Here is a 20,618-nt window from a genome sequence, read left to right as displayed (position 1 = left end):
ATTGACTGGTCACTTGAAATTTTCTGAAAGCCCAAAACTATACGTAAATAATAATAAGTAATCATGAGAACATGAATGTGAAGAATGCAACTATTTGCATACATTTGCATTGCACCAATTGTAAAGCAGTTCAGAATAAAGCCCTCCCATGAAACATGGAAGCCCTGCCTATTTACAGTTCAGCCCGTCCCCTTCTGGCCTCCAGGATTGAACTGTTTGAGCTGGGAGGAGTTTGTTGAGAGAAGTTCCCAGTGTTAGAAGGAGTTGAACATGCTTTAAGGGCATCCTGTCACACAAACACACACACACGCGGAGCAGAAGCCTGAGAGTGGGGAAAAAGAAAAAAACCCCACAACAATTATTACTTTACTCAACTCACTTGGTCACTTTGTATAAACTACAAATCATGAGAGCTTATTTCTCTACCAGTTGGATATTTCGAGGCTGGATCTACTGCCTGATCTTTGCTTTATGCATCCAGGTAAGATTCTTGTTTTGATTATAAATTATGGATATTAGCACAATGTTGGCTTTGATCTGTTTGTTGATCTGTGTTTAATCATGTGGATTTGCTGGATCTGACAGGGGAATGGAGATGATCATTACTGGAGTTAAAGCGTTAACTCTAGAGCTCGGTGAAATCTGAAATCTGTTTGCACACTGTTTTACTGGAAACAGTGGATGTTGGTTTACATCCAGATCCCACACCGCAGGCTGTGAATGAGTCCAGCTATCTTCAGAAAGCATACTCTCTCTCTCTCTCTCTCTCTGAGAAAACTTTCTGAACTCTAATCTAGCCTTGTTTATTTATTTATTGTTGGGCCATTTGGTGCCTGAGAGGAACTTGACATGTGGAAGTGCCTCTTGGCATTACATAGTGTGTGTGGGTGTTCAACACTGGGGGTTGATTTTGTGATAGTTCTGTATTTTTTTTTCTGAAATAATGGAGATTTTCTTATTTGTTCCATTCAAGTAGGGGTTCTCAACGTTTTTAATGAAAATACATTCATTTAAATTATTGGCATTTAGAGGATGCTCTTATCCAGAGCGATGTACAACTTGCACAGAGTAGCCTGGGGGTTAGGCGCCTTGCTCAAGGGCACTTCAGCCATTCCTCCTGGGCCAGGGAATCGAACCGGTGACCTTTTGGTGCCAAAGCTGCTTCTCTAACCATTCGACCATGGCTTCCCCCATTCCATGGCTTTGTCAGATTGTTCATGAACACTATTTAAATGTGTACAAGAACATTGTGGCTTTTTATTCACGTCATAGTGTGTTTTTTTCCCCCCCCCGAACTTAAACATGATTTACATGCCTATTGTTATTGAGGTTTGGATTTAACCCATTTAATGACCAGTTATTAGCCATAGCAAGCTAATAATTGTAAAATAATGGCATGTTGTGATTTTCACTGCTGTAACTCAATAAAAGAAAATCACAGATCCTTGAGGTCCCTTTGAAAACTTCACAAATTGAAACCTTGTTTTCAGTTTGACACCCCTATCTCTAGTATTTGATCAAATGTAGAAACCAACGTTCTTTGCATGAACCTGGCATCCTGTTGCACTGATAAAACTGTCACTTGAAACTCCACACAGCTGTCAGAAATCAGCCCTTAGGACAATATTTATCTAGGAGATTCCTACAAACGTCCTCTGATCTATACCTTCAAAGTCTTACACGATTACCCAAACTGATATTCATTCATTTCTTTTTTCATTTGGTCACTGAATAGCTGTGTAATAAGCTTATGTCGAGCACCCTTGGGGGAAAAATGTGTGAGCATGCTTAACGTTGCATCACAGACCTGCGGGTCTGAACTTGCGCTCGACAGACAGCACCGTTTCAGAGTGTGAAGGTCTGTGCAGAGCGAACGGTTCCCAGAAAGTGACTCTCACAGGAAGGAGAATTTTTAGTCACAGACTAACGTTCTGTTTTGACACATTTAGTACACCCAGGTTCCACATTACAAGTATAAGTACAAGTTCTCGTTATATTTTGCAAAACTTGTGGCAAAATAGAAAACCTGTACTGATAGACAAGGATTGAAATAAATCACCTTGCCTGGTGAACTTTTTCACTGGAGCAGTTATGCAAAGTATGTGGTTGGAGGAAAACTGGTTTTCAAAAGGCACAATGTTCTTGCAAAAGTGATGGACATGACTGTAATACAGTCACACACAAGACACAATATGACAAACAAAATGACCCCCCTCTCTCTCTTGGCACCCAGTTCATAACTTGAGCTTGATTTTCCATTTTGGAACCCGACTGACTGAAATGATATAGCGGTTTCTGGGAGAACGGAGCTGAACACGGTTGAATGCTAGGACAACAGTCGTCGTTGTGTGCTTATTTTCTAACATGTAATTATTCAGGGCGTCACTGACCATGTTCTTATATATTTAGTCAATGAAAATATTTCATGTCGCTTGTTATACCCTGCTAGTTGGATGCAATAAAGGGATTAGAAATGAGTTCTGGACATTCCTTTGGGTTTCCTGTCTCCTTTCTCACGCTTCGTTTGAATCTAGGCTCTGAAACCACATGGACAATGAAACATGTCTCTCGGCATCCTCATACCATCATAGCACAAATTATACAATTGGACAAGAGAATGGGTGATTATATATATATATATATATATATATATATATATATATATATATATATATATAGTCTACACTACCAAACATTTGGACACACTAGGTTGACTTTTTTTCTTCCTAAGACAGATGTAAATAGTGAAATTAACGCCTATGTATGATTAACTGCTTCATCAGAATGACACATTATGAAGTTAGTACCTAAAATGAAAGTGTTTCTCCAACCAAATAGATTTCATTTAGAACTTTGGAGAAGCAGTGAGAAACTGTTTGGGAACATTAACCCATGTAGCTGGTTGAGAAGACCTTAAAAAAAATCAATTAAAACTATATTATATTTTTATTTATTTATTTATTTATTTATTTATTTATATATTTTTGCCAAATCCTGCCCCCTTGCTACCTCTCCAATATCAGAAGACAGCTACGAACCAACAGGAGAAGGTTATTGCATGCTTCCTCCGAGACCTGCAAAGCCAGCCTTGACATTTTTTGGTGTCACAGCCCAGCATAACACACTCATACCCCTTTTTCCACCAACAGTGACCAGGTTCCCTTCTGCTTCAGAGCATTCTGACTAAAACTAAATTGGATCAGAACCTGAAAAGTTGGTTCCCAGTTGGATCTAAAGATAGCTGGTTTTCCAGTGTGAACCGTGATGACATCAGTGGGCATGTCATTAGTTTGGAGAGTTTCTACATCATTTTATCATTAGTAGCTGGTCCGTGTCTGGTTTGTGGATGAAAATAAGTGTCTGCAGTAACAGAACAAAAGCTTGCAATGTGATCCACCATCTTGCTACTACTGTATACTTCCGTTGTGTATTATGCAACGCCCTCTGTTCATGACGCATCCTTGATTACAATGGTTCTGTTCAAATTTGGAGAAACGTGGGCTTGTTTGCTAGCTGGCACCAATGTTCAAAGAATCCTGAATGGAACCGGTTCAAGAACCCGATCCCTGTTGGTTGAAAAGTGGTACCAGTGAAAAGCGCTATCTACCCCCTTCCACATACATGAGCTCACAGATGCATACACGATTGGTTAATGTTGCTCTGATTGATAAGGGAGAGAGCAATTATGGCTTTCTTGGATTTCCAGCACATAATAGCCTATAATTTAAAGTTTGACATTTTTTTTTACAGTTGTATTATTTTATTTCCTCTTATTTTATGACTCACTATTGGTCATTAAATAAGACACAAATTCCCTCAAATACTTATTTTTTATAAAGACTTGTTCATCATCCGTTCTCAGATTGCAATGGGACTCTAAATGTGGACTTTATAAAAGGCAAGTGCACTTGTTTGGTGAAGCAGTTATTTATCTAAAACCACTAGATTTGGTCAACGGTTGATATTAGTGTTTTCACTGTAAGTGAAATATATGTTGCATGATACAAATGCAGGCGGCACGGTGGTGTAGTGGTTAGCGCTGTCGCCTCACAGCAAGAAGGTCCGGGTTCGAGCCCTGTGGCTGGCGAGGGCCTTTCTGTGCGGAGTTTGCATGTTCTCCCCGTGTCCGCGTGGGTTTCCTCCGGGTGTTCTGGTTTCCCCCACAGTCCAAAGACATGCAGGTTAGGTTAACTGGTGACTCTAAATTGACCGTAGGTGTGAATGGTTGTCTGTGTCTATGTGTCAGCCCTGTGATGACCTGGCGACTTGTCCAGGGTGTACCCCGCCTTTCGCCCGTAGTCAGCTGGGATAGGCTCCAGCTTGCCTGCGACCCTGTAGAACAGGATAAAGTGGCTAGAGATAATGAGATGAGATGATACAGACTGGTTGAAACTGACAAGAGTTCTACAGCAACTCAAATAGCCACTCTTTACAAACATGGTGAGCAGAAAAGTAACTCAGAATGCACCTTAGGGTTGATGGGCAACAACAACAGAAGACCACACTGGTTTTCACTCCTGTCAGGAATCTGAGAATCAGAAATCTAATCTACGAACAGGAATCTGAGGCGACAGTGGGTACAGGTTCACCAGAAGTGGAAAGTTGAAGATCGGAAGAACACTGAAACCAAATTTAGCCAATCCATATTGGTTGTTTTTTTTTGCGAGGCAGCAAGATGATTTTTGCAAGCATCCATTTGGTCAGATTTGGCGGATTATCTTTATGCTATTACAACCCCGATTCCAAAAAAGTTGGGACAAAGTACAAATTGTAAATAAAAACGGAATGCAATAATTTACAAATCTCAAAAACTGATATTGTATTCACAATAGAACATACCAGTAGACAACATATCAAATGTCAACATATCAAATATGGGATTGCATTAGTGCGTGTGGCATGGGCAGCTTACACATCTGGAAAGACACCATCAATGCTGAAAGGTATATCTAGGTTCTAGAGCAACATATGCTCCCATCCAGACGACGTCTCTTTCAGGGAAGACCTTGCATTTTCCAACATGACAATGCCAAACCACATACTGCATCAATTACAGCATCATGGCTGCGTAGAAGAAGGGTCCGGGTACTGAACTGGCCAGCCTGCAGTTCAGATCTTTCACCCATAGAAAACATTTGGCGCATCATAAAACGGAAGATACGACAAAAAAGACCTAAGACAGTTGAGCAACTAGAATCCTACATTAGACAAGAATGGGTTAACATTCCTATCCCTAAACTTGAGCAACTTGTCTCCTCAGTCCCCAGACATTTACAGACTGTTGTAAAGAGAAAAGGGGATGCCTCACAGTGGGAAACATGGCCTTGTCCCAACTTTTTTGAGATGTGTTGTTGTCATGAAATTTAAAATCACCAACTTTTTCTCTTTAAATGATACATTTTCTCAGTTTAAACATTTGATATGTCATCTATGTTCTATTCTGAATAAAATATGGAATTTTGAAACTTCCACATCATTGCATTCCGTTTTTATTTACAATTTGTACTTTGTCCCAACTTTTTTGGAATCAGGGTTGTACTTATATTATTTTTATTTATCTGAGTGCACATGTTTCTCAGGTTATCATTTGGCTGTTGAAATAATTTGTAATGTAAACACCACTAACAAAAATCCATTTATGCAAAATAGGTGAAAGAATCCAGGAATATTTGAATATGAAGAACATGAGGAAATCTCTTATTCCATAAATGTTCCAGGATCTAGTGGAAATGGAGTTCATCTGGGAATACCAACAATTCACTTCTGTGAAGTTTGAGAAACTGGAACGCTTAGCTCTTAAGGTTCAGTCCTAGTGAAGGTTGTGAGATCAAATCCCAGTGATTCCTGGACCCTAAAATTAAAAGCTTTTAACTTTCTACTGCTTGGCTATATGCTTGGATTGGATTCTGCTTGACTCATGAGTTGCTTTGGATAAAAGCATCGACCAAATAAGCAAAATGAATATAAAATTAATTAGAGCCTACGAAGGCTTATGGAGTCGCGCAAACATTTCTGTGACAACCACTGTATAATAATAATAATAATAATAATGAATTACAAAGTTCATTGGGCGGCGACGCCAAACCATTTTTCTGGAATTGGACCCGAATATTGTTCGCAGCTCATTAAAAAAGTCGTCTAAATGGAACACGTGGCTTGTCTGCTCCTCAGTGCTGATCTTGGCACTTCGCTGCCTTAGTTTGGAAGTTTTAGACTGCCCCTGAGCCGACTCTGCATTTTAGCTAACAGATGAAAAGCTTTTCCATCTACAAACCCGTGCACATTTTTGTGGTATCAGCAGGGAAGTGGTTAGTGGCTATAACCCTTGTACACTCTCGAAGGGCATGACCTCATGAGAGTTACTTGTGACACTGAAAGAGGTTTGCAGTGTATAGGGGCTTGTCGCGGCTGTATAGATCCACAAGTGTAAATTTCATATAGTATTCCATTTCCCATCATAGGATGACATTAAAACGTTCTATAATTTAACGCACAGGTCAAAACAGGAGTAATGTTATCCAGTGATTATCCAGTTATCCAGCCTAATTCACATGATGTACTGAAAATTTTCAATCATCATTTATTGATATAAATAAATGTCTTCTTTTGTTGTTGTTGTTGCAGAGGAAACATGCAAAACCAACATGCACCCACTTGCAGTACCTCTGGAAAGGCAAGATATGCTGTAGCAAGTGCAAACCAGGTAAATAACCTTCCAGTAGTTTTCATTCCCTGTAGAAAGCCAAACATGGCACAAAACAAAGCTTGTACTAATTTGAATAAAGCTGTGAAAATGTTCTGGGTTTTGAAGGGGAAGTGAGTGTGAAAGAGGAACACCCACGTAGCCACAGGATAAAAACCTCAGTTTAGTTTCTGCTTCATAAAAACGGCCCAGTGGCTCTGCATTACTTCTGAATAATGCAGGAATAATGCAGGAATTCTTTGAGCAACTCCAAGAAGCCAAAGTAATGGAGTCTTTCTCCTGAACACAGGAACATATCTGTCTGCGTATTGCACTGAGAAGGATGACACGAGGTGTCGGTCCTGCGGGAAGGACGAGTACCAGTCAGAATACAACGTCGAGAAAACATGCCACCCACAGAAGTTCTGTGACGAGGGTCAGACATTCATCTTCATTACACCAACTCCATATTAAGCCATATGACTACACCAACTCCAGAATTATTGCCACACTTCAATATAATTAGCCTGCCACCCCCATACAAATATACATTACGTACCATAATATATGACATAAGAATCTAACATTTGTTCTTAGTTTCCAGACACCTTATGGTTACCAAATAAAGAACTCAATGGACTATAAATATTTGGAGGTTACACGCATGTTAGATTCTTTTGCTCTCCATCACCAAGGAGACGCCAGGGACATTTCTTTCCCTCCCAGTTCGGTCTCTCTTCAGAAGTGAGGTCATGAATTATTTGAAATAGTGAGATATTTTAATCTCAATCCTGGTCACATCTGCCAGGAGGTTACAACTTGGATGTACAGTACGTAGATAGAGCTTTCATCAAGATAATGACCTCAAAAATCAACAGGGAAAGCAAAATGTTATTCGGTGACCATTTGAACCCCCCTGAAAACCAGGTGCAAAATAAAGGACTTCAAGTTCAGGGTCCATCTATAAGTGTCTCAAAACCTTGTTAGAAACTACAGGGAGAGGCTTAATCATGTTATTCTCTCCAGTAGAGGCTTGAGCAAATATTAATTCATGAATGGGGGTGCCAGTATTTTTAAAACTAGTTCCTTATGTTAAAAAAAGATGACTGTGCTTAAATAAACTTTACAGATTCCTCTTATATATAGTAAGATCAAAAATATTTTTATGAAGGGTGCCAATAATTCTGGAGTTGACTTTACGTTTCCAGAGGGAAAAGTCAAATATAGCCACAATTAACTAGGCTTAGTGGAGCTTTCTAACTGCCCCCCCCTCCCTCTGCCACAGGGAAAGGATTTTATCGTCCCAGTCCCAGTAGTACCACCGAGCTTGAATCATGTCGGTGTAAAGAAGGCTATCAGTGTACCACCACCTACTGCGAGTTCTGTGATAAAATCAAACCCTGTCCTCCAGGCCAAGGACTCTCAGGAGGTAAGGCCTTATTGACTACAGCACATTTAATCCAGATACACATTTCAAATATTATCTTCATACACTGACAAATGAGTATCTCGAACTCTTCCACAAACTATTCGCGTTGATTTTGGTTCTTTTTCCGGTGCAGAAAAATAAATGCGACTCATAAAAGAAATGACTCATAATTACAAATTCAGTGAACTGGTGGCCTGCTGTGGTTTGTGGTTTGACACAGGTTTGAAGATTTTACCATGGTGTCCAGATGTGAATATTTTTGTGGTACTGATAACATACAATATCATCCAGAAGGTGATATACTTTATTCAAGTACGGAAAACAGGACAAAAGGAGAAGAAAGAGCATAAACACAGCCAAAAGCTAAAAATACAAGTTGAAAGAGTTGGTTCTTGTGAGGTCTATTATTGAGCATGTACAGTACTGTGCAAAAATCTTAGGCACATGGAAAGAAATGCTGTAGACCAAAAATGGCTTAAAGAATAATGAAATGAAATGTTTCAAGATTAAAAAAAATACTATAAAGAATAATCAGTGAGCCATAATAAATGAAACAAAGTCAGTATTTGGTGTGAGATGACCCTTTGCTTAAAAAATAAAAATAGTAGTCTCAGGTCCAGTGAGTGCAGTTGTATGCGGAAATGAGCTGTAGGTTTTACTGAGCGTCTTACAGAACCAGCCCCAGTTCTTCTGGACACTTTGCCTGTCACACTCGCTTCTTCATTTTGCACCAAAACCCAGCAGCCTTCATTATGTTTTCTTTTTTCATCTGAAAAGTGCTCTCTTATGGAATATGCTGCTCAGATACAAACTTTTTTTTTTCTATAACATTTAATTTTGTGCTGGAAAAAACTGAATGTTTGGACTCGAAAACGTTTTTGTACTGACTCGATAATGTAGAAGTCATAAAACAGAAATCTATAACAAAGTTTGTATGAAAAAGCAAAACAAAACACAGGGTGCCTAAGACTTCTGCACAGTACTGTAGCTGATGCCAATACTGCGAATGGTTTAGCCCTTATTAATCACTGTGACACTCAGCTCAAGAGAACGTACATCAGAGTAGAACTTGCATATTGGGATTGAACCAGTTGTGTACATATTAAACAAAAAAAAAACCTTTTAACAGTTGTAATAATACTTACCTAGCGTGAAGGTTAAAGAACTAAAATCATTTCATAACACAGATTTCAACCAGATTATATCATGCTCATAAAACATGCTCATCTCAGAACATATACAGTTGCTAAGGAAGGAAACAGTGCATCCAAATTTGTGACGGTGACTTTCCAATAACACAAAATCCTGAGGAGTTTTATTCCTCTTACACCACAGCAATTTGCTAAGGCTATCAAACCTTTCTTTATTAATTGAATTAATAAACATCATACTTGGGGCGGCACGGTGGTGTAGTGGTTAGCACTGCCACCTCACAGCAAGAAGGTCCGGGTTCGAGCCCCGTGGCCAGCGAGGGCCTTTCTGTGCGGAGTTTGCATGTTCTCCCCGTGTCCACGTGGGTTTCCTCCGGGTGCTCCGGTTTCCCCCACAGTCCAAAGACATGCAGGTTAGGTTAACTGGTGACTCTAAATTGACCGTAGGTGTGAATGTGAGTGTGAATGGTTGTCTGTGTCTATGTGTCAGCCCTGTGATGACCTGGCGACTTGTCCAGGGTGTACCCCGCCTTTCGCCCGTAGTCAGCTGGGATAGGCTCCAGCTTGCCTGCGATCCTGTAGAACAGGATAAAGCGGCTACAGATAATGAGATGAGATGAGACATTCGTAGTTAAATATTGTTGACCATCTATACCAGCTGTATAGACACAATTGTTCCTTCACCAGGTTCTCTCTCTCCAAAAAAAAAATCAGCATGTTATAAGAAACTGCACAAATAATAGAGTCCTGAACATTTTCTCATTCTGGAAAACATAAAGTGATAGCTATATCTCTGACAGTGATGACATATTGACACTGGAGACCCCTTAAAAAAAAGATAAATAAACTAAACCATATGAACAATGACACACTTTTTCAAATTTGCTTGAAATAGCAAGCGTATTAATATAAACCATGTAGCCAGAACCATTGTTAAAGCTGCTGGCAAGGAAATTAATCAACACCTTCTGACCAATCGGGTTCCAAAGGAGTAGCCAGAGATGGATATGTCTATATATCGTATTTTGTCCTACCCTGTACCTCTTGAAATCCAAGACTATGTCTAGACATTTCTTCATTTTTATAACTATATGACTTTCAGATTCATGTTAGTGTACTGTAGATATTCATATTCATAGTTACTGAAAAATGTGTTTTATGATGAATAGGTAACATGCTGGGAGTTTATGTGGTTAAAGTAAAGTATTATGTCTGAAAAAGAACATTAGCATTTTTTTGTGCTATGATCTGTTTCTTTACTTTGTCATTTAAGAGCTTGGCAAACAGTCATGTCAGGACTGCGAGTACGGATTTTTCTCTGATTCCAACTCAGCAGAAGCGTGCAAGAAATGGACAGAGTGAGTATGCGCTCAGAGCCATTCGAGGTGTTTGATTTAACCACAGTCAGAAGCTTGTGCTGTAAAACACACACACACACACACACAGGGCTCATTTGTGCATCTGCAGTGCTCATTCTCACGAGTGCTGTTTTTCTGGCGGTGCTCTCAGGTCACAGGCGCTTTAAAAGCCCCCACAGTCTTACCACGCTGTGGTAGTATGACTAATTTCTCCACCACTTCCCTTGGAAAGAGCCTGTTTTCCTTAGTCGGCCATTTTCGTGGTAACCGTTGAAACGTCAAAAGGCTTGAGACTGATAAAAAGTTTTGCTGAAGAGTCCTGTGCTGATAATTCTGATTCTTTTTCAGCTGTAAAGCCATTGGCAAGACAGAGGAAAAGCCAGGCAGCACTGAAACAGATGTGGTGTGTGGACCACCCTTTGGTACGTGAGCTACCATGTTTGGCGTACCAATACAGAAATTAGCTATGAGTGCTTTTCTTGTGTTAAATCATCTTTTCTGCTTTCGTTGTTTAGAGCCTTCAACATCATGGGCCGTTGTGGCAATACCCTGTGCCATAATCGTCATATTTGCTGTGATTGTTTCCTGCTACAGGGATCAACTGAACATCCTCTCAGGTACCTAAGGTTGAGAAACATATTACTTTAGTATATTAGATTTTCCTTCTGTACCACTGATTGTTTTTTTTTTTTCTTTTTCACTTTTCACAGTCAATCTACGAACTTGTGTCCAAAATATTAAACAAAGCAGAATCCAACAAGTAAGTAAAAAAGAAAGTGTTAAAATCATGGGCCAGCTTGTTCTACAAGGTCTATCGGTTGATTAATCATTTAACAGGCATAAGTTGACAGTTGGTCGAGTGTGTGTGTGTGTGTACACATACATATATGCACAATTTACATAAAATACCCAAAACACAATTAACGTTGCCCAAAGTATGTGGACACCTGACCATCGCACCCATGTGTGGTCCTTCCCAAAACTGTTGCCACAATGTTGAAACCACACAATTTCCTAGAAAGTCTTTGTACACTGTTTCTAAGATTTCCCTTCACTGGAACTAAGGGGCCTGAAATTGTTCCAGTATGAGATGATTGATCTGATCTCACTAATGCTTCTATAACTAAATGGACACAAGTCCACACAGCCACACTACAAATTCTAGCAGAAAGCCTTCACAGAAGAGTGGAGGTTATTATAACAGCAGTGGTGGTTTTTGTGGTGTTGGGGAGGGGGCTCATAAAGCACATATGAGTATTATGGTTAGGTGTCCATGTGCAAGGGCAAAAAAAAAAAAAAAAGCAATGCTCTGTAAGAGAGCTGCTATACGCCACTGACAAAAACAGGCCTGAACTTTCATTCTCATTATCTGTAGCCGCTTTATCCTTCTACAGGGTCGCAGGCAAGCTGGAGCCTATCCCAGCTGACTACGGGCGAAAGGCGGGGTACACCCTGGACAAGTCGCCAGGTCATCACAGGGCTGACACATAGACACAGACAACCATTCACACTCACGGTCAATTTAGAGTCACCAGTTAACCTAACCTGCATGTCTTTGGACTGTGGGGGAAACCGGAGCACCCAGAGGAAACCCACGCAGACACGGGGAGAACATGCAAACTCCACACAGAAAGGCCCTCGCCGGCCCCGGGGCTCGAACCCAGGACCTTCTTGCTGTGAGGCGACAGCGCTAACCACTACACCACCGTGCCGCCGGCCTGAACTTTGCTAGAAGAAATTTTCTATATGTAATAGAACAAACCTGATCATAAAAAATGCTATAATGGTCTTGCTAAAATAGTATTGTTCTGTTCTTCACCAGGAGACACTGACACCACCCTACCATAGCAACCGCCCTCTGTATGAGATCACTTCTCAGGAAGATGACGGTACTCCAGAATACTTGAGCATGTGCTCCAAAGCCAAATGTGATTCCCCTGATTTAGACAAGGCTCAAGGAAACAAGAAGACCACACACTCCTCCAAGCTGGAACGGGACCAAGCTGATGGCTCATCAGGCAGCTCCACTGAGGGCTCTGAGGGTCCAGGTTCTCCGCTTCCTGGCAGCTCCTGCAGTTGCTTGATCATGAAGGAGCCGATGGAGGTGGGCGAGAACGAGGACTGCAGTGAGCTGGTGGCTACTGGCCTGGCTGGCTGCTGCTCCTGTGCTCAGGGTGAGAACACAGTCACCAAACCCAGGAAGGATGGCGAAGTGAGCCTGAAAGAGCCTCCTCTGTGTGGGAGCTGCTGCACCGAGAGTATTCCGGGGTGCCTGCAAGGCTCTCAGGAGCTCTATCTGGACTACAGCAGTGCAGCCGGCAAGGCGGTCATGTCAGAGGTCAGGGATTTACACAGTGACACAAGCACATATGAGAGAAACGAACCACAATGCTGCAGCATCGAATCCACTGCCATACTATCATCGCTAAGCACAAGCAACAACCAGGGGCTCTCACTTATCTCCAGCGCAGATAACAACCCACCCAAAGCTGATGCAGATTTGGAAATCCCAAGCCAGAGCTCCGAGGCTGCTCTCACCTGTGGTAAGGCTGTTTACTGAACCTATAAAAATAAGCTACTGAGAGTTAGTGAATTGATTTATTTTGATCATCATTGCAAACAAAATTAATTAGAGAAGTTATTATGCTTATGCTGTATTACTGTTAAAATCCACTCATCAGTTTGGCGTAAAAATAGTGACCCTGGCAACCCTGTCATTAACTGTCTTATGTTCATAGACCGAGCATGGGGCAATGTGACTCCTGCCCCCATGGACTTTTATTAGCCTCCTAAGGCCCAAGCTGTTTTTTTACATGCATTTTTTATTTCTCTTTGCTATTTGGGCTTATTAGAACCTGATTAGAATAAAAACTAAGCATCATCTTTTGATAAGATGTACTTTTAGAGAAAAAGTATGTCCACATATGTGGATTCTTGTTCCGAATTTCTAAAAAGTGCTGTCCACGCATGTGACCACTAAGCCCTAGGAGGTTATTAACACTTGTTGCAGTTCCCATTTTTGACCACAAATTGCAAAATAACTCTATGGAGTTAAATCAAGAAAGATGGCTTTAAGAAGATAAATATCTATTGAACAGCTGATACATTAGCTGGGGGGCCACCTACTGCTATGGACAAAGCCTCCACTAGTAGACATATTTGCCGTGTATCAGGCCTACTGCACAACCAATCACTAAAATTTCAGCAATTTTTTTTTTACTCCCCATCAAAATATAGAGGTGACTTCTAGTGTGTTAAATTCCAGATATTTCAACATGTTGAAATAATCCCATTTGAAATTAAAACAAGATGGGGTCTAATCTTTCATTGAGTCACTTGGCTCAGCAGGGGCAAGCACTTTTCTCCAAGAGATTTGATCATGATACACATGGCCTAACAAAGAGTTGATAAACACCCCTTTCCCATAACATTTACTAACTCCATTACTAAGCTGTTGGATGTGCATGTAGTGTCGGATTCTTAGGGTTCTTTTTCCGCTGATGGTTACTGTAAAGGGATTACTCAGCCTCGCTTTTTCGTGACAGCTCTCATTAATACATCTATCTAGAGCATATTTAGTGATATTTATTAAGAAAACACAAACCCGCCAGTAAATGATTTTCCAGTAAACAACACTGGTAAAAACAAGCCTAGCCAGAGTGGACAGTGGGGCTCTGGCATGTGATAAATCATGGCTTAATGAGTAAAAGATGTGTGAAGAATGATTCACTGCCAGTCTGTCTCTCTGTCGTGTGCCAAGTGGAGTAAAATAATCCACCCTGTTTAGGGAACTCGTCAAACATTCTGTCGACATGCTTGGCGGAAGGAAACTATGCTTATTTTTTTCAACCGGAAGACCCAGAAATATCTTCTGCTATGTAAGGGCTGAATAAGCAGTACCAGACATAAAGACAGGCATGTAATATGTATACAGTTTGGCACAAATTACGTTCAGTAGCATTTTTCCTTCCGTGAATGATAGAATCTGGTCTCACTCACTGTGACATTGGTATAAAATTATGTCTGATTTTAATACTGGAGACATATTGGCACAATATGCAAAACATGTTATTACTGCCACCATGACGCATATTTAATAGGGATTTGACTCCAGGAAAGGAAAGCTATTTTAACTTGCTGTACTTTTTTACTCTCCTCCCTTCCTTATGCACTCACCGGCCACTTTAATAGGAACTTGTTCTTGATTCTAAGATCCCTGTTCTTGGCTGCAGGAGTGGAACCCTTCTGCTGTTGCATGCTGAGGTGCTTTTCTGCTCACCACGGTTGTAAAGAGTTGCTATGAGTTGCTTCCTGGCAGCTCAAACCAATCTGGCCATTTTCCTCTGTCCTCTCTCGTCAACAAGGTGTTTTCCCCTACAGAACTGTCACTCACTCAGTGTTATTTTGTTTTTCGCACCATTCTGTGTAAACTCTAGAGACTGTTGTGTGTGAAAACCCCAGGAGATCAGCAGTTTCTGAAATACTCAAACCGGTCCATCTGGCTCAAACCAACACCCGTGCCACAGTGAAAGTCACACTTTGAGATCACAGTAATTTTTCCGATTCTGATGTTTGAAGTGAACATCAAGAGCTTCAGTTAATTTGCATCTGCATGATTTGATGCACTGTGTTGCTGTCAAGGGATTGGATGATTAGATCACTGCATCAAACTGCAGGTGTATGGATGTTCCTAATAAAGTGGCCAGTGAGTGTAGACCCCCTTTGCTGTTATAATCTCATCCCATCTCATCTCATTACCTGTAGCCGCTTTATCCTGTTCTACAGGGTTGCAGGCAAGCTGGAGCCTATCCCAGCTGACTACGGGCGAAAGGCGGGGTACACCCTGGACAAGTCGCCAGGTCATCACAGGGCTGACACATAGACACAGACAACCATTCACACTCACATTCACACCTACGGTCAATTTAGAGTCACCAGTTAACCTAACCTGCATGTCTTTGGACTGTGGGGGAAACCGGAGCACCCGGAGGAAACCCACGCGGACACGGGGAGAACATGCAAACTCCGCACAGAAAGGCCCTCGCTGGCCACGGGGCTCGAACCCGGACCTTCTTGCTGTGAGGCGACAGTGCTAACCACTACACCACCGTGCCGCCCGCTGTTATAATAACCTCCATTATTCTAGGAATAATGGAATATTTCTATATTTCCTCTAGATTTTGGAGAGTAGCTGCCCATTCAGTTCAAAACAAGATTACGGTGCCTTGCAAAAGTATTCATCCCCCTTGGTGTTTGTCCTGTTTTGTTGCATTACAAACTGGAATTAAAATGGATTTTTGGAGGGTTAGCACCATTTGATTTACACAACATGCCTACCACTCTAATGGTGCACTTTTTTAAAAAAATTGTGACACAAACAATAATTAAGATGAAAAAACAGAAATCCAGAGTGTGCATAAGTATTCACCCCCTTTCATATCAAACCCCTAAATAAGAGCTGGTCCAATCAATTCACTTCATAAGTCACATAATTAGTTGATTAAGATTCACCTGTGTGCAATCAAAGTGTCACATGAGCTGTCACATGATGTCTGTATCAATCAAATAGTTCTAGAAGGACCCTGACTCTGCAACACTACTAAGCAAGCAACATGAGAACCAAGGAGCCTCCAAACAGGTCAGAGACAAAGTTGTGGATAAGTATAGATCAGGGTTGGGTCATTAAAAAATATCCCAAACTTTGAATATCCCAGGGAGCTCCATTAAATCCATTATAGCAAAATGGAAAGAATATGTCACCACTACAAACCTGACAGAAACTCACAGACCGGGCAAGGAGGGCATTAATCAGAGATGAAACAAAGACACCAACGATAATGCTGAGGGAGCTGCAAAGATCTACAGCGGAGATGGGAGTATCTATCCATAGGACCACTTTAAGCCATACATGCCACAGAGTGGGGCTTTATGGAAGAGTGGCCAGAAAAGTCATTGCTTAAAAAATCACGTTTGGAGTTTGCCCAACAGCATGTGGCAGACTCCTCAAACACATGGAAGAAGATTCTTTGGTCAAATGAGACAAAAATTGAACTTTTTGGCCATCATGGGAAATGCCATGTGTGGCACAAACCCAACACCCTGAGAACACCAGTCCTACAATGAAGCATGGTGATGGCAGCATCATGCTGTGGGGATGTTTTTCATCTGCAGGGACAGGAAAGCTGGTCAGGACTGAAGGAAAGATGGATGGCACTAAATACATGGTAATTCTGGAGGAAAACCTGTTTGAGTCAGCCAGAGGTTTGAGACTGGGACAAAGGTTCACATTCCAGCAGGACAATGACCCTAAACATACTGCTAAAGCTACACTGGAGTGGTTTAAAGGGAAACATTTAAATGTCTTGGAATGGCCTAATCAAAGCCCAGACCTCAATCCAATTGAGAATCTGTGGCATAACTTGAAGATTGCTGTACACCAACACAATCCACCTAACTTGAAGGGGTTGGAGCAGTTGTGCCTTGAGGAATGGGCAAAAATCCCAGTGGCTAGATGTGCTAAGCTAATAGAGACATACCCCAAGAGACTTGCAGCTGTAATTGTAGCAAAAAGTGGCTCTATAAAGTATTGACTTTTTTTTTTTTTTTTGGGGGGGGGGGGGGGGGGGGGGGGGATACTTATGCACACTCCAGATTTCTGTTTTTTTCATCTTAATTATTGTTTGTGTCACAATAAAAAAACAATTTGCATCTTTAAAGTGGTAGGCATGTTGTGTAAATCAAATGGTGCTAACCCCCCAAAAATCAATTTTAATTCCAGCTTGTAATGCAACAAAACAGGACAAACACCAAGGGGGATGAATACTTTTGCAAGGCACTGTATTAGTGAGGTCTGGTACTGATGTTGAGTGATGTTGAGTGACGACACCTGCTGTGAAGACAGTCAGTATTCCAGTTCATCCTAAAGTTGTTCAGTGGGATTGAGGTCAGGACTCTGTGCAGGCCACTTGAGTTCTTCAGTTCCCACATTGGCAAAAAACATCTTTCTGCACAGGACCATTGTCATGCTTGGAACAGTTTTGAACCTCTTAGTTCCTGTGAATAATAATAATAATAATAATAATAATAATAATAATAATAATAATAATAGCCCTGTGATGACCTGGCGACTTGTCCAGGGTGTACCCCGCCTTTCGCCCGTAGTCAGCTGGGATAGGCTCCAGCTTGCCTGCGACCCTGTAGAACAGGATAAAGCGGCTACAGATAATGAGATGAGATAATAATAATAATACATGCAAACAATTCTAGACAATTGTGTGCTTCAAACTTTGTGGTATCAGTTTGGGAAAGGCCCACATATGGGTGTGATGGTCAAGTGTCCACAAACTTTTGGCCATATAGTGTATGAATAAGCTATGAAAATGAGCAGGAAAAAAAAATCAGAGGCGGCTTGGTCAGCTTGTCCATTAAACACATTTTGAATGAAAAATATTAACATTATTTAAATCATTCCACAAAACAAATTAGTGGATTGTGTGATTAAAATATATTACAATCAAGCGCACATTATAATTTCATGACCTTGATTCAGTAAATATCTCTATGTGCACACATTAAATGTCAGTCTGTTATATAAAAAGAGAATGTTACATAATCAAATGTGCTGTTTTATAAGCTGCTGAACAATGATGGTGGAAGCCATGTTCAGAAATTAAACCAAATTTGCAGAGAATAAAGCAGGCATGTTGGTTGCATAAGTATTCACCCCCTGGTAAATACTTGATGCATGACATACGTTTTTAAAGACTGTGAGTCGGCCTAGTGGTTAGCATGTCTGCCTCTCGACTGGACGATTGCGAGTTCTACTCACGGTCAGGTCATACCAAAGACCATCATAAAAATGGTACTGACTACTGTCTGGCAAGACACGCTGCAATACAGATGTGAGTGAGGAAGTCAAACTCTTGCGGCTACCAGAGGACTAACCCTAGCTGTATAGGCGAGAGGCTGAGGGCTATGGAAACAGGGATCGGTGCCACACTCTTACGCCTTAAAGAGTTGGTTAGTACTGGGACAGGAGACTGCCTGGGAAGACCAGATTCTGGTGTGAGAGGGACTTGATACATTTTTTAAAATAATTTTGCGAAATATATTAATCTCCGGGCAGCATGGTGGTGCAGCGGTTAGCACTGTCACCTCAAAGCAAGAAGGTTCTGGGTTCAAACCTGCAGGTCGACTGGAGTGTTTCTGTATGCAGTTTGCAGGTTCTCCTCGTGCCTGTGTGGGTTTCCATCTGGTGCTCTGGTTTCCTCCCACAGTCCAGAGACATGCAGATTAGGTCAACTGGCTACTCTAAATTGTCCATAGGTGTGAAGGTGAGTGAGCGAGTGAGTGAGATTGGCTCCAGCTTACCACGACCTGCAATGGATAAGTGTTCTAGAAAATGAACGATCCTCCCACTTCAATATTATGGGCGATTTTGTGTAGAATTGGGACACAATCCCACTTAAGTTCATTTTAGTTCCAGTTTGTAACTATTTTTTGCATCACAAATAGTTTAAGGGGGTGAATACTTATGCAAGGCACTGTATAATGTATGATGAAATATTACAACATATAAAAATACAAGGGCTTTATATACATAATACAAACAACTAGATAAAGTTTTTGTACATCACAAGAGCAATGAAGCTAAAATCTGAATTGTGTGTGTTTTCTGCCAGCTCAGGTGACCGGAAACAACAACACCACATTCATCTCCACCGGCCAGGTGATGAACTTCACGGGTGATGTTATCATGGTGTATGTCAGCCAGACATCACTGGGCAGCAGCGGAGATGAAGAGCCCTACGCCAGTCCAGTTCAGGAGCAATCGGCTGAATGTGGCATTCAGAACGTGCCCAAATCTTTCCAACACACAGAAGAGCACGAGAGACACATACCTGTGCAGGAAATGACAAACCAGCGCCCTCAGCTAAACCTTTTTGTCTGAACTGAACTGGAGCTTGATTTTCCTGTTTTATTTCTTTCCTAGCATCCAGAGTGCTGTTTCATAAAAATGCTGTGCATTTGTTAAATATCTGTATATACAGTATGTTTTATGTTGTTTTGCAATCAGCATCTATATGCTATAATGCTAAGGATCTACAATGGCATAATGATTTGTTTGTTAATTATGCATTGGGCCAGGCTGTAATTCGCAAGAAAATGCTGATGGTGTTCAGCCAAATAAACAGCGAGGATAAATAAGACAAGGAGCCAAACTGCTGAATGACACTTGCCAAAAAAACAAAAAAAAAAACATCATAGATTCAGAAAAAGCAGGACATACAGTAAGGGGGGAAAAAAGTGTACCTGTCCCCTCTGTCCCTTCATTCTTAGCCATTCTAAAGGCAAGCTAGTGCACAACATCTCCGTGAGAGATCACTTCGTGGACCAAAATGAACGACTCTGTGAATGTGGAGAACAATGCAGGACGGTTTGCTTTTTTTTTTGCAGTGTTTCTTAAAAATGTCTTTTATATGATATGCTTTTTGATCAGGGAATTTATGATTTTCAGATATTCAGACTTGTTCATTTGTTGTTTATGGTGGCATTTTTAGCCACCAATCTGACCATTCAGTTCCACTGAAATAAAAAGGAGTGTAGCCATGAACATCAGTGTGTAATGTGTAATGTGCATGCATACTGTATATACAGTGCTCAGCGTAAATGAGTGCACCCCCTTTGAAAAGTAACATTTTAAACAATATCTCAATGAACACAAACAATTTCCAAAATGTTGACAAGACAAAGTTTAATATAACATCTGTTTAACTTATAACGTGAAAGTAAGGTTAAAAATATAACTTAGATTACACATTTTTCAGTTTTACTCAAATTAGGGTGGTGCAAAAATGAGTACACCCCACAACAAAAACTACTACATCTAGTACTTTGTATGGCCTCCATGATTTTTAATGACAGCACCAAGTCTTCTAGGCATGGAATGAACAAATTGGCGAAATTTTGCAACATCAATCTTTTTCCATTCTTCAACA

The 20,618-nt window shown here is 40.9% G+C and overlaps 1 protein-coding gene across 3 annotated transcripts; it reads left to right on the top strand.

Annotated features, from left to right (window-relative positions):
• Window positions 1-253: 253 nt before the first annotated feature.
• On the top strand, window positions 254-20,284 carry tnfrsf11a (tumor necrosis factor receptor superfamily, member 11a, NFKB activator). Of its 3 annotated transcripts, none has more exons than XM_060899850.1 (10): window positions 254-481; window positions 6,625-6,703; window positions 6,993-7,118; window positions 7,968-8,111; window positions 10,536-10,620; window positions 10,969-11,042; window positions 11,136-11,237; window positions 11,331-11,380; window positions 12,443-13,163; window positions 19,302-20,282. In XM_060899850.1, the coding sequence occupies exons 1-10, from the start codon at window positions 407-409 to the stop codon at window positions 19,568-19,570; spliced, it is 1,725 nt and encodes a 574-aa protein (XP_060755833.1). In that variant the 5' UTR covers window positions 254-406; the 3' UTR covers window positions 19,571-20,282. The 3 variants fall into 3 exon arrangements, with proteins under 3 accessions (XP_060755833.1, XP_060755834.1, XP_060755835.1); XM_060899851.1 differs by having other exon boundaries at window positions 19,307-19,453; XM_060899852.1 differs by lacking the exons at window positions 6,993-7,118; window positions 7,968-8,111 and having other exon boundaries at window positions 19,302-20,284.
• Window positions 20,285-20,618: the final 334 nt, after the last annotated feature.

Source organism: Neoarius graeffei, chromosome 19, assembly GCF_027579695.1.
Source record: "Neoarius graeffei isolate fNeoGra1 chromosome 19, fNeoGra1.pri, whole genome shotgun sequence".
NCBI classification, from domain to species: Eukaryota; Metazoa; Chordata; class Actinopteri; order Siluriformes; family Ariidae; genus Neoarius; species Neoarius graeffei.
The sequence above is the reverse complement of the archived record's forward strand: the minus strand, read 5'-3'. Positions and strand labels throughout refer to the sequence as shown.